At 43.8% G+C, this 17,107-nt stretch overlaps 1 protein-coding gene across 5 annotated transcripts in view; it reads left to right on the forward strand.

The window, feature by feature from the left end:
• Nucleotides 1-17,107, forward strand: part of HYDIN (HYDIN axonemal central pair apparatus protein) — a 379,729-nt gene that overhangs the window by 325,864 nt on the left and 36,758 nt on the right. For all 5 annotated transcript variants that reach the window (XM_032326077.1, XM_032326076.1, XM_032326075.1 and 2 more), the window contains 10 exons: nucleotides 2,308-2,410; nucleotides 2,636-2,914; nucleotides 4,383-4,525; nucleotides 6,740-6,958; nucleotides 9,636-9,796; nucleotides 12,118-12,215; nucleotides 13,010-13,217; nucleotides 14,382-14,594; nucleotides 15,066-15,204; nucleotides 16,281-16,446. In XM_032326077.1, the coding sequence (XP_032181968.1) occupies nucleotides 2,308-2,410; nucleotides 2,636-2,914; nucleotides 4,383-4,525; nucleotides 6,740-6,958; nucleotides 9,636-9,796; nucleotides 12,118-12,215; nucleotides 13,010-13,217; nucleotides 14,382-14,594; nucleotides 15,066-15,204; nucleotides 16,281-16,446 (1,729 nt within the window). The remainder of the gene's footprint in view (nucleotides 1-2,307; nucleotides 2,411-2,635; nucleotides 2,915-4,382; nucleotides 4,526-6,739; nucleotides 6,959-9,635; nucleotides 9,797-12,117; nucleotides 12,216-13,009; nucleotides 13,218-14,381; nucleotides 14,595-15,065; nucleotides 15,205-16,280; nucleotides 16,447-17,107) is intronic.

Here is a 17,107-nt window from a genome sequence, read left to right on the forward strand (position 1 = left end):
CTCCACCCGCTGAAGAACCACCTATACTGTTCCCTCAACACAGGTCTGCTGGCGGTGAATTCTCTCAGCTTGTATTTGACACTCTCCATTTCGTCTTCATTTTTAATGTCATTTTTACCGGCTGTAGAACGCTCCCTCGGCAGTTGTTTTCTCCCAGCAGATGAGAGCTTTCATTCCAGGGTGTTCTGGTTTCCACTGTCTCTGCTGAGACGGCAGCTATGTCTAAAATGTCCTGTTAAGGTGATCTTTCTCCTCTGACTTTGTCTGGCATTTTCGCTTTGTGTTCGTCTTCTGTGGTTTCACTATGACGTGACTAGGTATGGATTTCTTTTCATTGATCCCTCCCGGAATTCACCTGGCTGCTTGATTCTGCAATCAATGTCTTAAATCAGTTTTGGTGTTTTTCTCTGGGCTCCATTCTGGATAATCCCTTAGGACCTGTCTTTAGCTCATTAACTTTCCTTTTAGCTCTAATTTTTATTATACCTTCCACTGAGTTCTTCAGTTGTAATATTTTTTTGGTTCTAGAAGTTCTATTAGGCTGCTTTTCAAATATATATAGTCAGTTTGGAAGATTTCTGACTTTGTGCTGAAACTGTCAGACTTGGGTTTATTTCTTGAACAACATAGTAATCACAGCCATTTTGCCGTCTATACCCAGTCATTCCAAAATCTGGATTGCCTGTGGGTCTTTTCTGATATCTGCTATTTCTGCTCATTTTTGCCCATGTGGTCCTTTCTCCTCATGTGCCTGGTTATCTTCGATCCCGTGTTGAGTATGATACCTGAAAATTATTTAGAAGTAACAACACTAAAGATGATGTTCCTTTTCTTCAGAGACAATTTTCATTGGCTTCTGCCAAGTACTTTGAGACATTAGAAACTTAGGATCACCTAAAACTAGTTTTAGGGCTTGAGATTTCCTGGACTCAGAGCAGGATTGCTACCTGGGGGTAGGGGCAAGCTGGGTTATAGCCAGCCTATCTATCTTTGGTCCTATTGGCAGGTTCTTTGGGGTCACAGTCTACAGGAAAGAAAATACCCACCTTTCACAATATTTTTGCCCTCTTAGCACCAAGAGGCCATCAAAAACACAACTTGAGCATCCCACCTACCTCTTCTAAACTAGCAAACTCTCCAAGTCAAAAACAGCACAGAAATGTAGGCTAGACTTTCTGGATTCCCGTGCTTTCCCAGATCTTGGTCTGGCTGCTTCTCATTACCTTCTTAACTCTGTGATGCTTTAAAAAATGTGTTTTTCCTGTTGTTGTTGTCCTCTTTTTCTGTTTGTTTGTTTTGAGTCTACATTGCCTAGTTTTCCATTGCCCTGTATGGTTTCCATTATTGTAGCTTTATAAAACGTTCTAGCATCTAATTGAGTAAATTCCTGCTCACCCATTCCCCGTTTTTTACATATGTGTCTTCCCAGATGAACTTTAGACATTATCTTTTAATGTTCTTCAGAAGGTCCAATTAGGAATCCTGGAATTATTTGGGAAGAATTTCTACTGTTAGAGTATTTAGGCACTCAGGAGCAAGATTTCGAATTCCCATCCATTTATCTAGATTTTTTTAATGTCAATTTTTGTCATATAACTCCTCCATATAGTTTCTTTCTAAGATTGTTTCTAAACATACCATTTTTTTTAATCTCAGAAGCTTCCCATGTAGTACCACTATTTCTTTATTCTTTTTGCCTCATTTCTTATATCATTCGATTGTATTTATGATGGTACCAGCGTGACTGTCTTCTAAAACTGTCTGCTGATTTCTCAGACCTAAAATCAGAAATATGGCTTTTGTTTTTGCATCCACTATGGTGGTCCAGAAAATACCCCTTTTCTTCACCTAAGCCATAGGCCTGCTTTGGTTTTTTTTTTTACTCAGCAGGCCCCTCCATATGATAGTATCAGGCAACTGATGGATTAACACCTAGGAGACACTGGTTTTTGGGAACTCATATCCATGTAAGCCTTGATAGAATGACTATATTTAGCGACTGCCTCTGTCAGCAGCAGAGGCCTTGGCAAGCCCATCTTGACCCTACATAGCTTGATCATCATAAAGTCACTCCTAGACCCTGGACCACCAGTTCCTTACTTGTTTGATCAGAGCTGAACTGAGCTTTCCTTTTCCTCCCCAGGTCTAATACTTATTTTATTTCCCTTTTAGTAAGAATTCAAATAAGTGAGCACTGGGCACAAGGACTTTTTGAATACTTTCCAAACACCACCATATCTCTATCCAGACTCAAAACCCATGAGCCGCCTGTAAGCTTAACACTCGTCCTTGCTTTCTTTATGCCAGCTGCATGTCGATCTGAGGGACCAACTAGGTGTCTTCTCCCTGAAAGGGATCCCCACCACCTCCTACATCTACATCACAGAGGAGAACAAACCACATGCCAAAGGTAGGTAGAGGGAGTATAGCTTCTGCAGGGCGATGGGTCCCAGGGGCTGTTTTATTAGGGAACTAATAAGGACCCAACCACAGCAGGATACTTAGTCTCATCACCAGGGGCCTCTGTAGGTAAGACTCACTCCCACATAAAGCTGCCCTCCCCTGAGTCAGGATCTCTCTGGTTACATCTTCCTTTAAACTAGTTCTAAATCTCGTGTCTCTCTCTTTTTTGCAGCAAAGAAAGCTCACACGGCCTCCCTGGTTGTTCCTCCTGGAAACACAGCTGGATTCGATGTCGTTTTCCAATCCCAGAAGGTTGGGAGAATGAAAGGCACCATCCACTTGTCAGTGGTCGACAACCAGTATGAGGAGACAATCATCCACATGGTGGGAGAAGGTTATGAGGATGACATCACCTTGGGCAACATCCATGGGCTGGTGGTTTCCGGCAGCCCTGAGACCCCAGAGATCTCTGAGATCATTGAGGAAAATAGTATGGAAGACTTGGTAACAGGTGAGAGAAATGGAAGTGAGGTACTGACAACTGTTGGCTCAGGCCATTTTAAGTAACAGCTCAGCCAGCTTCCTGGGAATTTGGGAGAGCATCTCCTCTTCCTCACTCTATGCCCCTTCATTTGTGGCTCAGACAATGCCTTCAATCACGTGTTCCCTCGAGGGACATTTCTTGAGCATCAACATGCCTGGACCAGGCACTCTGCTGAGACCTGGAATTTTAAAGAGTAAGAAGACAGTCTCCACCTTGGGGAGCTTAGAGTTTTAGCTAATTCCAGTTTAGCTAATAAGTGAAATTCAGAGTTCACATTCCAGATTAGCTAAGGGAGCACATATCTCTCTAGTTTTCCCCATTTCTTTCAGCTGGGTAATATCGGCATTGTCTGTTTCATGTACCCTAGACATTCCGCGAGAAATTGTGGGCTTCTTTAATTAAAGAATGTGTAGGTTTGTGCCACTTCTAGAACATCATTCTGTTGGTGTCTGAGGCCCTGCAGCATCAGGAGCACCTGGGAGCTTGGTAGAAATGGGAATGGCAGGGCCTGCCCAAGCACCTTGGTCTGACCGAAGCTGAGTCTACATTTCAGCAAGATCCCTCAGTGATTTGTGTGTGTCTTAAAGTTTAAAATGGGCTCCTCTGTGGTCCATCTCGCACTTCATTTAGTTGACTATGTTCTTTATGGCAGAAGAAAATTTATGTAATCATTATTATCAAAAGCACTTGTCCATCACCCTAATTGTATAGCTAATTGGTATGAATTGAGTTATAAACACATTCTCATCATTTTCTAGAAGCTTTATTACCATTGGACAGTCTACATGACATGACTTAAAATCAACACTCCTCACACATATGGCGTTTTGCCTGTCAGTGGCTACCAGGTGACATCTCTCTTGTGAGGGGTCAAGCAGGAGCCAGCATGAGCCCCAGTTCAGAAATCAGATTTCACCCTTACAATAGGGTTACCAGGTTTAGAAAATCAGAATATAAAAGTCCCTGTTAAATTTGAATTTCAGATAAAAAGCAGAGTTTTTTTTATTATTTGTGCATCCCCAAATGTTGTATGGAACATACTGATACTGTAAGTGACTCATCAATTATTTATTATTCAAGTTTAACAAGGACTTTTTAATTTTATCTTATTTTAACCCTTAATAATATTGTTTGAGCAAACAAATGGAGTGGGCACCTTATATTTTCTCTTAGAGGTGAGGGCCAAGGTAGATGGATGGATGTGGATGGATGGATGGACAGACGCACGGACAGACAGACAGACAGATAGACAAATAGATTTCCCAAGGAGGGAAAGTTTAAGCTAAGGGACTCCAAATTTTTCCAGAATAATCATTAAAGAAGGGAAGGATGCATGAGGGTAGGGCCCCATGTCTTTCAGGTGCTGCCTCCTTAGGGAAGTGAGCCCTAGGAGGAGGCCAGGGACGACTCACAGACCTTCTGCTTCTGTCCATAGCTTCTCTGGTGGACCACATCCAGTTTGGGGACTGCCACATTGGAAACACCTATAACGTGAGCTTCACAATCACAAACCACAGCCAAGTGAATGTGATACGGTTTGAATGGCCCCTTTTAGCTACAGTTTCCTTTTCCCCACAGGTGAGTGAAAGCCATTCACTGTTCTCTGGACTTCCTTAGGCATAAGCCAATATCAAATTGATTGTCTGTCTCTTCCCATGAATACACAGGATGGGATAGATGGTTCTCAAGCTGAGAAACAGCCCAGGAACTATCCCTTACTCAGACCAGATGCCAGAGGACACTGTTCATGTCTCCTTGGGTCTAAGAACAGAGAATGAAGTCTGCTGAGATGGTTGCTAGGCTGGTGTTGAGGAATTCCATGGAAACCTGTGTGCATGAAAACAGGTCCCATCTTCGTGTCCCCGAGGATAGACCTGTGTCCCCCAAAGAGTATGTTCTTTAGAGCATTAGTCTTGCAAAAGTGGTTCATTGGAAGCTAAAATGGGGGTAGTAGGTTCTTTTGAACAACTGAGATTTATCAAATTTGCATATTACATCTTTCTCTTAAAGATGCCCAGTGCTATTCAGCACACTAAAATCTAGTTAACTTTGTTTTACCTGGAATTTTCTGGCCCCTTCTTTAACATCTCACAATACACATTTTATGAATTGCTGACCAAATCTCGACGTCCCATAAGGCCTAAGAGAATCTAGCCTCTGGCTAGTTGTTTTTCATAGTTTACTGTTGAGTTCCCAGAACAGTAGATATACCCAGACGTGTTTACTGCTCCTGTTCTGTTTTGGTCACCAAGTCTGTTCACCCATGGACAGGGGGAGAGGGCAAGGAGATTTAGGGACCCACTTTGTCACCTTTATTTTTTAGTTTTTTTGTTTAAGTAGGTTCCATGCCCAGTGTGGAGCGCAACATAGGGCTTGAACTCATGAACCTGAGATCAAGACCTGAGCTGAGATCAAGGGTTGGACTCTCAACTAACTAAGCCACCCAGGCACCTGCTTTGTCACTTTTGAATCTTTGCATGCTCTCAGGGAGTTTGGCTTCCTGGAGAGATGTAAAGTATCAGTCAAAGTAGGCAGAAATGAGCTCAATATAGTACATTTAGTGCCCCACATGCGCACACACTCCTGCAGAGACACCCCCACCACCCATGCACACATTTGTGCCTTGAGAAATACTAAGCTTTCTTCTCCCTTCACTTTCCAGTGGAAAGTTTTTACATCTGTCAGAAACATTGTAGGACTATTATATATATATATATATATATATATATATATATATGCGTGTTTATATATGTTAAACCATAAATGATTTTATGCTACAGACCAAATTAAATTTCCCATTTATCTGGTATACTTCGGTGAATCTCAGCTTTTCGGGCCTCAGGACTCCTTTACTCTATTAAACATTATCAAGGGACTCAAAAAAGCTTTTGTTTATGTGGGTTATATCTGTTGATAGTTACCGTATTAGAAATTAAAACTGAGACTATCTGAAAACATATATTTATTCATTTTTAAATAATAAACCTATTTATGTTAATATAAGTATGATTTTTTCATGAAAATGGCTATGTTTTTCAAAATACAACAGTTAGTGAGAAGAATGGCATTATTTTACAGTTTGACAAACCTCTTTAATATCGGGCTTAGTAGAAGGAGCTAGATTCTCCTATTTGCTTCTCATTGATCTGCCGCAATATTGTCTGTCATGCAACCTCTAGAACGTTCCATTGAATACTCACGAGAAAATGAGAGTGAAAAAGTCAACTAACATCTTAGTATTATGATGAAAGTAGTTTTGACCTCATGAACTTCTGAAAAGGTCATAGGGGTCCCAGGGGTCACCTGACCACACTCTGAGAACTGCGAATATACTGAGTGCGCCTGTCCCTGGTCCATACAGGTCATATCGATGAAGAAGCACAGGTAGTTTAGAGTGTGGTACCTGGCGCCATGCTGTCAGGGACTGAATCCAGTTCTTCCAGTATTCATGGGAGGACCACGAACAAGTTACAAGTTTCCTTGCCTGTACAATAGGTGCAATGGCTCTACATCTCCCTGGGTCATCCTAGGAATTAGCAGAGTTGTGTAAATGTTTAAATTGTGCCCAAAGCAAGTAACAGTTTAACAAATATTAGCTGCTTTCATTTTTAGGCTTGTATTTCTATCTAAGAACCTCTTATACATCCTTAAGACCATCTACATAGGCAGGTTTGAATGACGTATTTTTTGCCAAGATTTTTGGCTCTACCCCTTCTCTAGTATGTCACCACCAGGTATCGAAAGTCCTTAAGCTCAGACTCCCAAAAATACTAATACCAGGGTCTTCCCCAGATGGGCCACCTCCACCCTGGGTGTGCCAAGGACACAGTGGTGACCATGAAGTCAGACGTGCCCATCAATCTGAAGAAGATGGGGATCAAGTGTAAGCTGTCCAGGATCACGTTTCCACTCCCTGCAGAGCAGGTCCCTGACTGGGATGACCGCATGCGCACGGTCAAGTGGGTGGATGTGCTCAGAAACCCACCCACGACTTTGACTACAAAACGAAAGGTGAGTGAGGACATCAGGCACAGATCTGACCAGGCCTGCCAGGGCTGGGGGCCTGCTGCTCTCTACTTCAGTGTCTCATCATTGCCTTCCAACCAAAAAAGAAAAAAAATGTTTCCCATTCTACTTGACCTTGATTTCAGAAGTGACAACTGAACTTGCATGCCCACCCCACACAGCTTGATCTGTCCAGCTTCGGTTTCAGTCTGGATGCCTCACGCAGCAAGTCCCCCCCCACCTTTTTCAACAGCACGGGGCCTCACCTTTTGGTCAGTTCCTCTTTCCCTCGGGTATCCAAAATTAGATTAGACTCTTTGGTTCATGACAGAATCTCATCTGTGATCCAAGCATGCCTCTCTTTTAATCAGTCCTTGGTTGGTTTCTTTTGCCTAGTAGAATAAACAGAGATGAACTCACAGCAACACAGGAAGTAGAACACGGAATATGCGTGTGCTTCTCAGCCATTCCTTCCCCCACCACCCCTCTTAGATGTAATCACCATCCTGAATCTCGTTTACTTATTCCCTTGATTTTGGGGGGTTTTTTTTTGTTGTTCTTTTTTAACCTATGCATTCTTTTTTTTTTTTTTAAGATTTTGTTTATTATTTGACAGAGACGTAGCAAGAGAGGGAACACAAGCAGGGGAAGTGGGAGAGGGAGAAGCAGGCTTCCCCCTGAGTAGAAAGCCCGATGCGGGACCCTGGGATCATGACCTGAGCCAAAGGCAGACGCTTAACAACTGAGCCACCCAGGCATTCTAAAAGGCATACTGTTTAGTTGTAGTTTTTCACTTTAGTTTTTTAAAAAGGTTAGATTGCATGTGATCTGTATTGTCACATGTGGCTATTGTGCACCCAATTTCACTGCTCTATAAAATTTCGTTGTTATCATTCATTCTTCTTTTGAAAATTATTTGTGATTCTGCTATCATGCACAGTGTTTCTGTAAACATGACTATTCATGTCAAGTGGTGTTCATTTGTAAAAGTTTATATTCCTAGAAGTGGAATTGCCAAGCCATCGGATATGTGAATTTCAGCTTTCCAAGGCAATGCCCAAATGTTTTCCAAAATGGCTGTACCAGTATATACTCTTACTGGCAAAGGGATCTCACTGATCTGCATTTTCTCCACAACTTGGCTTTGCCACACCTCTCGCTTTTTGTCATGTATGTGAATGAGAAATGGTCTCATTTGGGGGCTACTTTGCATTTCCATAACTGCTGATAAAGTTGAATATGTCTTCATATGATTATTGGCCATAATAGTTGTCTCATATAAATGTCTTTTACCTATTTTTCTATTAGCTGCTTATCCTTAATATGAGTCATTTTATTTTTTATAAACTCTACTATTCCTTCCTACTATTTGTCTGCAAACATCTTCATCAAATTTAAAGCTTTTTACTTTTTTTGATGTATCTTTTGATGAACAAAAAATATTCTTAAGTTTAATATAGTCACATCTATTAATCTCATTTTCTATATTTATTATTTTTGTGTCTTATTTTTAAAGCCCTTCCCTACCAGGGAAGAAAAAAATGTGCTTTTTTTTTTTTTAAGGTTTAAGAACTTTGCTGTTTATATTTAAGCCCTTGGCCCACATGGACTTTATGTATGGTGTGAGGCAAGGATCCAATTTCATAGTTTTCCATCTAGATAACTAACCTGGCCAAATCCTCTTTTTTGTTTAGCCCTTCTGTTTCCTAGCGATCTGCCATGACTCCCTTGTCATCTAAACTTCATACATACCCAGCATGCTTCTTATCTTAGTATTCTGCTTCATGGTTGATTTGTCTATCCCTATGCCAGTTTTATCCTGCCTCAACCTCTATAGCTTCACAGCCAGCCTTGCTGTCTGGAAGGGAAGTCCCTTTTCCATACTGTTTTGTTTTGAAGTGTTTTAGTTATTCTTGGTCCTTTATTTTTCTATCCAATTTTGGAATCCACTAAACAAGTACTATGGAAACATGAATGGAAGCTTGATTGGAATTGGATTGCATCCATAAGTCAGTTTAGGAAGAATTAACAATTTTACAATATTAATTTCTCCCTTTTATTAACAGATTTTATCTCTTTAGTTAGATCTTTAAGATTTTTTTTTTTTACTACACTTCAGGTTCTTTAATAGTGTTAGGACTCTTCAGGCTTTTGGTTTGTTCTTGAGTCAATGTTATTAAATTATTTTTCTAGGAATTTTCCCTTTGACTAAATTTTCATATGCATTTTAATTATATTATTTATAATATTTTCTATCATTTGTTTAAATCTGTAGGGTTGATGGTGATGTCTTCCTTTTCATTTTTGATATTGGTTATTTGTACTTATTTTTTTTTTATCAATCTCACTGAAGACTTTTTAAGTCATTCCAAATAAATAAGTTTTGGCCCTCTCTGTTTTCAATCTATTCTTGATTTCATTAATATCTCTGCCTATCTTTATGACTTCCTTTCTTCTGCCTTCTTCTGAGTCCATCTAACCAAAAATCCTCATGTCTCTGCAATCCTACTACTCCCAGTAATTTGTTTCCTTCCCCATTTAGGAGTCATTTAGGTTTGCCTGAATCATTTATTCTGGAACTTGAGTTTGTGTGTTGGTGCTCATTTGCACAGGTAAAATATAGTACCATGCTTCCCCACAGCACTTTATTCCTGTGGGTTAACTGGCTCCATCTTTGTTACAGGTGATAGAGACAGACCCCGAGCCCGCCCACTCTGTTGTAGAAGAGAACTATCGAGAACTGCATCTTCAGATCAGTGCCAATGTGAATTTCGCTTCGTATGCATGCCACACAAGCAACGTGCACTTTAAAGAAACGCTGGTTTACCAGACCCGAGTGTTTGAGTGAGTCTCTGAGAGCCCCCACCTTCACAGGGACACTCTTTCATTCCATCCTCTGCCCACTCCTTCACCACACATTCTTCAGCTTCTCTGACAGCACATACCAGGCAACAGAGCCACTTCGCACTCACCAGAGTAACTCTGCAGGTGCAGTGAAACCTTCAGACCCACAAAGCTATGGAAGTTCCCACTTGAAGTCAAGATAGAGGCCAGGAAACACAGCCTGCCGGCGGCGGGGGCAGCATCCTGCCATCAGGTCCCCGGTAGGGACCATCCTGGCAGTAGCAGTCCACACCACCAACCAGGAACAGCTCTTTTCTCCCCAACTCCAGGTCACAGTTCAGACAATATACACACTGATGCCAATGGGCCATCTCAGCTTAGAAGCCCCACAACCTGGAGAAGGCAACACTCCTCATAACCATTCCATAGGTACAGCTTCTAGGATCCCCGTGGGGGACATGCCCAGTTACAAGAATCACTACACTAAGAAAACCCCAACGCTATATCTTCCCTCCAGGGAATCATAATTCCCTCCAGACCAGATGCAATTTACCAATCAGGCATCATTTTTACTATAAACAGGGTTGCCTAATAATGCAACTGGTATTTCTCCTTTATCATGTTTCCAGGGAAACAGAGCTAGAAATTTCACTTGTAGCCAGAATTGTCCTCAGAAGGAAAAAGAGTTATGTGAACTCATGCACGGGAATACAGGATGTCGTGGGCCCCCATCTTAAGGAGCTCATGGTGGGTGGGGGGAGGATGGGTGAAAATAGGTGAATTGATATTTGCGGTGTGGTGTTGTGTGTGTGCTGGAGAGTACCTAAAACAGCCTGAGATGTGGGGACAATCAGGAAGCAGAGAGCTCATCAGGGAAGGCGCCCCAGATGAAGCGGTGCCCCGCTGAATTGCGGAAGATGAGCAGGAGGTAGCCAGGTGAAGAAGTAAGTGAGGAAGGAAAGGGCCTTCTAGACAGAGAGAACAGCACATATAAGGACAGACTATTCTTTAAGAATTACAAGCACAAAAATGTGAACCACTGATCTGTTTCAACTTTGTAAGAATTAGTAATTAACTTCTTCCAGTCATTTTGCATTGGTTACACTTTACATGTTCTCCCCAATTTTTATAGAAGCAAAAGGGATAAGGCAGGAGACAGGACCTCCTGCTGATACCTATTTCTCCTAAAGTAGGGGTTGGCAAACTTGGCCCATGGACCAAATCCAGCCAGCTGCCTCTCATTGTAAATAAAGTTACTTCTGGCCAGGGCCATGCCCATCAGTTTATGCCCATTGTCTGTGGCTGCTTCTGCACTGCACAGAAAAGTGAGTAGTTGCTACAAAGACCTATGGTACACAAAGCCAAAAAAAAAAAAAAAAGTGCTATCTTGCCCTTTGTTTAAAAAAAAAAAAAGCCAATCCCAATCTAAACCAAGAACTCTTTTTAATCAGAAGTATTCTGTACCACCAAGATTTCTCCACTTTATAAAATTTTCTTTAAGATAATGACCAGTGCTCATACTTGTACACAATAAACACAAGCCCCTGAGGTCCAACTTTGGGTGTACCTGCATGGTCTACCTGGATTGGAAAATGGAAACCTAATTCTTACACCCTAGCGCACCCCACTTGCAAACTCTCAACTCCTACCACTTCCCTAAAACTAGGATAGCACTGTGTTTCTTTCTCTAGGACAATCATTTTCTTGTGACATCCTTTGCTGTGATTGTGATCAGTTTAAATGTGATTCCAGAAAAAAGATTCTATCTCCTGTTCTTGTCTTAGATGCAGGGAAACTTGAGGCAAGAAAGGGCTCCACTAATTCAGAATTTGAGACAAATCTCAGCCAGTGAAGGAATCTCAGGTAGGGGTAAAGAAGCCTCTGTCCACAGGGACATTGTTTCCAGTGGGAGATGCTTCAGGAAGGGAGGGACTATGAAATTTGCACCTAAAGGAGATACTGTCATGGGAAACACATTTTGATTCCTCTCTCATGGAAATGTTTCAGGATTACAGCAATGCATGCAGAGAGCTCATTGCGTAGGGTACTTACTGGCGGTGTTCCAGATGATTTTCGTACTAAACATTTGGATAGTTTTACTTTTAATAGCTATGTATATATTTTACATGTTTTAGAAGAAAATGTAACTAGCATAGCAAATGCATGATGCTGGATAAAATGCTTAAAACTTGCCTTTTGAAAAAATGTTTAAGAAACACAGTGATGACTTAAAGAAGTTAAGTAACAGTATAGATGATGGGTGGACAGAAAAAAATCGCTGACAGCACATTTCTCAAATCTATTTTCTGATCTATCTGCAGTTTTGAACTGGTTAATTCAGGAAGTGTGCAGCTGGAATTCAACTGGGTCTCAGAAGAGACTACAAAGACTGTCAGTTTTGCGATGCCAGATAACCAAGGTAAACACAATGACAGGCAAAACCCAGGGCTTGAACTGAGTCCCCAGTTAATAGAAGAGCCTTGTTCATGGAGCAGTGAGCACTGCCCCTACAGCTCCCCACCCCCCAGTAGTCAAGGAGAAGCAGAGAAAACGTCTCATGGTGTCTGCAGAACAAAAAAGGTCTGAGAAACTCAAGAGCTGGCCTCTGTCCTCCTGGAACCTGAACCCTGGCCATCCACCAGGCCACCACCCTGACCACAGAGCCCTGGGAATCTTGTTTTTCAGGCCTTAGCCTCTTGGAAGATTACAGACCCTTGCTGAAGCTATGAAATGTTTCCCCAAGAAAGTACACACCCCTACCCAACTTGATACGTATAAAGTCCTCAGAAAAGGGCTCAACACTTGGTGGACAGATACTCATTGTTGCTTGCATTTTTGGAGATTCACAGACCTTTTGAATGGGCCCCCAGGTTGTGAACCCCCTTTTTTAAAACAATGATTCTCCAAAAATTAGGTTCACAGCCCATTATTCTTGAGGCAGAATACCTAAAGACATCTCTTTGACCCACCCCCCTGAGCCAAAAGGAAACAGCTTAGAAAGCTTGTAGAATTAATAGAAGTATTTTCAGGAGTCTCCTATGAGAGATGTAAGCCAATTTCTTACCCCCAGTGCCCAAGATTAAGCATACCTGCTAGAAGAGGTGAGCCCACAGACCCCACAGAGGCTCCCTCTGGACCTGTGAGTGGGCTGCCTTCTACCTGCTCTCCCACTGCAAATGCGGAACATCACTGGCTGTCTCTGTTTGCCCCCAGGTTCCTCTCAAAAAGACCAGCTTAGCCAGGGCACGCTGCACACGGTCAGCACCCTGGACAGTGCCACCGAGCACTGGAACGAAGTTTCCCTCCCACCCTTCTTTGTGGAGCCCTCCTCAGGCACTGTGCCTGCAGGCAAGACTCAGAAGCTCAAAGTGAAATTCTCCCCACTGGAGGTTGGAGACTTCGAGGGCCATCTTTTCTGCCAGTAAGGAGAAGTGCTCCCCAGAACAAAGTTTGTCATCTCCTGGCCTCTCTTTTGTCCCACCACTACCACTATTCTTTCCAGCCTTGGGCCCCTCCACAGCATCCTAATGGTCATATTTCCTTTTTTGGAAGATTCAAAGGGGCCAGGGCTTGGAATATAAAGAGAATTGGGTCTTTTGTATCACTCACCAACACTCTCTAGACTCTTTCTCCTGTCCCCTGCCAGCCACATACAGGATTACACTGAGCAACAGAATGGTTGACAGATGGGTTCCAGTCCTTGGGCACGCACGAACTTAGGAAAACTTTCTTGTATGTTTTCTGAGACTTGGTTTCCTCATGTAGAAAGCAAACAGCAATACCCACCTTGTACTATCGCCATGAACCTTAAATAAGTCAGTTCAAGTGAAGACTTAGCAGAGAACTTGGCACACAATCATCCCATACACATACCTGGTGGTGGTGGAGGTGTGGACCTGACACATGTCGGTAAGGAATAGAAGGAAGGGCCCACACCCAGTTCCAGAAAAGCCAATCTATAACTTCTAGCACCGAAAGCTCCTGATAGGCTAACCACTCCCAGGAAAACTCCATGCAGAACACCCACCTTACAGAGGACTGTATGAACCCCAGCATGAGGTAGACAGACCTACGTGGGCCATGAGCGCCTTGTGGAGCCCCACAATCCACCACAGGGGCCCTCCCCCCCCATCTTGGCTGCCTGAACTTGGTGTTGGGGCTAAGTCTGATCACATCCACCTCACCTTCTCCAAGGCACTCAGGATACTCTTCTAGGATTTTTCTGTCCATGTTCATACCCCAGTAGGTGCCTATGAGAGGACCCAGAGGGTAAGACTCTACTCGGTTTACAGCAGGGAGATTTTGTCACCACTATTGGAGAGATGACCTGAGGCTATACTTTGATGTAGAAAAGGAGCCAGAATTCAGCTCCTCCTCCTCAGCGCATTTACACGTCCATCCACTCAACAGTTAATGAGTCAGCACCTACCACGTATCACGCACTGTTCAGGGACTGAGATTGTGTCATTGACCAGGACAGTCTCTGCTTTCTTGGAGCTCACATTCTGGTGGACATAATAATTCATTTCCAACTCTGAAAGCAACAGCTGATTTAAAAACAAGTAAGAATAACTTTATCTCTCAGGATTCCCAACTTGCCACCCGGGGAGCAAGGTCCGGTCCTAACAACAAAAGGACGGAGCATCTTGCCCTTCTGCCACTTTGACCTGAAACACTCGGACTACATCAGCGGTCATCGGCGCAACCCAGACCTCCGAGGGCCTGGTGGTGGGGCTCTGGACCCCAACACCCGGGTGATTGAGTTCACCAGTGTGGGCATAGGAGGGAAGAGTCTTCGGTGAGTTGCTTAGGTTTGCATCAGTCGAGTTCCTATCACTGTCCTTCTAAATAATGGGGAGGAAGAATTCAGGGAAGTCAGGGAGACTAAATCCTAAAAGCGGGCTTGAACTACTGGGGTTGGACTTCAGAAAACTGCTCTAGTAAGGAAGCTGGATTTGGTCTCCTTAGTATCAACACTGGGGAAAGTTTGGAAGACATAAACACAGAATCCCTGACCACCCCCTTAACCACAGAGGATCAGCGGGACAGAAGCACCCTGGGCGTCATTTTTACTCCAAAGTCCAGTTTGCTAGCCATAGTCTGGAGCTCCAGCTGAGATGCAGTTTTCATTTCTATGTTAATGAAGTGCCCAGATATGTTCTACTTCCCAGATAGGGAGGCCTGTGCTAGAGAAGATCGTGAGAAAGTTTGTCTTATTCCTCAACCCCCCTGTGTCACTCTCTGTGATCAATTCTTCCTCCTCGGCCAGGACTTTTACCATCCTGAACCCCACTAACACCACCTACACCTTCTGCTGGATCTCCGAAGAAACTGAAAGTCTCCAGAACCCTCCAGCCTTCACATGCCTTACAGAGAAGGGCCTCATCCACCCAGAAAAGAAAGCTGAGGTGTGTATGTGAATGAAGACCATCTGATGAAAGACCTTTCTATCTCTCTCTCTCTCTCTCTCTGGATAGCAAGTGTGCTGTAGACCATAGGTAGAGTGAGGGAGCACAGCCTGAGGGTGCATGAATCAATAAGCATTTCTTGAGTGGCATAGACAGGAGGCCGTCCTCATGAACAAGACATACCTGCACTCCCTTGGTTGGCCATGGAGAAATGGAGAGTTCTAGCATTTGCAGTTTTTAAAACTGAAACTAGTAAAGCAGAGAAGGGGATCTGGGCACTGTGGCTGGAGACTCTAGGACCCATAGAGAAACAGGAAGGCTTGTTTTTTCCCCCAAGGGACTGACAGTGGTAAAAGTATACAGGTGTGTTTTTACTTGGTCAGGCCAAAGGGCAAAACAGAAAAGTGAGTCCTGTCCCACAGCTCAGTCCTCATGTTCACGCAGTGGTGTGGGGACTGGAGTATGGGGTCAGACCTCGGGAAGCATGAATTCATTGGCCAAAACAGAATGATAGACCCCATATCCTATAAATTCCACAGAGGATCTCAGGCAGAAATAGATCCATGAAACAGAAATGATGAATTCAAATGCCTTCGGGCAGGTCCCACAAATGAATGGAGCAGGCCCAGGGGACAATGACAAGGAATGCTGAGCCCACCCCTGGCTGGCTGCTGTGCTTCTCTGTCAGGTGACCACACACAGACAAGTGGCCCAGGGCTGCCGATTTTCCTGAACTTTTTGGGAAAAGCCAAAATTCCGTATTTCTCTCAGATTCTCTCTGTTTTTACATGCCAGACAAAGACATGGTGTGAAATATGGTGGTCCAGCCACCGGAGGCTGTGGAGGCTGTGGGAAGGGGGTAGACCCCCTCAGAAGGACCTGTGGGCAGGGTCCAAACAGACATTGATATTTCTGGAACAGCCACACTTACATGCCTTCACAGAGACAGCAGAACGGGGAGGGGATGACCTGATAATGTCAGCCATCATAACCCCAGCACCAGGAAGCCTCCAAGGGCATGTGGAACAAGCAAACAGAAACACCTTTTACTCCTCTGTTCCCAACTGCCTTCTTAGATTACCTTCCAGTTCACACCTTCCCATCTGGACATCACAGAAGCCTTCTGGACTTTCTTAATCCCCGAACACAACATCACCGTCCCTTTCCTACTGGTGGGCAAAGCCACCGATCCTCTCATCAATCTGGACAAGTCACACCTCAACTTCAGTTGTCTCCTCATTGGTAAGCCTGTCCTGCTGGTTTATGTGTGAGTTGGTGGGACCTGTGAGGGCTGACCCAGCAATGAGTGCCAGGAGCCGACTGGGGTGGCAAACTTGTCCTGGTGCCCGTCAGACGTTCTCTGTCACTGTTCACAAAGCCAAGAAATATTTATTTCTCCATCCAACTTCCACCAGGTATCTTCTAAATCCACACGCTAATAGCCTATGAGAATTCAGGAGCCTTGCTGCGGATGCTGCTTGTTAGGTTCCTTGAAGGCCTGGACTGACTGTGTCCATTTCCCTAGCCCCGTGTCATCCCGGTCTTACTTGCACGTGCCTCCGGAGGACGTCCTGTACTTGTTCGCTTCTCAGTCTGCGCCGCAGCGATCGCATTTCTCTGCCATCCTTTCATGCATTTATTCAGCTCAACAAATATTACTGAGCCCTTGGATGACCCAGGCACGGCTCTGTGAGCTGAGAATGCCGTGGCTACAGCCAAAGTCCCCACCCTCCCGGCGGTTATAGTCTAGTAATAGAAAGCAGAGCAGCAAGGGATGCCTGCGGGGCTCAGTCAGTTAAGCACCTGCCTTCGGCTCAGGTCATGATCTCAGGTCCTGGGATCGAGTCCCGCATCGGACTCTCTGCTCAGTGAGGAGCCTGCTTCTCCCTCTGCCTGCCTCTCC

The sequence above is a fragment of the Mustela erminea genome, chromosome 19 (genome assembly GCF_009829155.1).
Source record: "Mustela erminea isolate mMusErm1 chromosome 19, mMusErm1.Pri, whole genome shotgun sequence".
Classification (NCBI taxonomy): domain Eukaryota; kingdom Metazoa; phylum Chordata; class Mammalia; order Carnivora; family Mustelidae; genus Mustela; species Mustela erminea.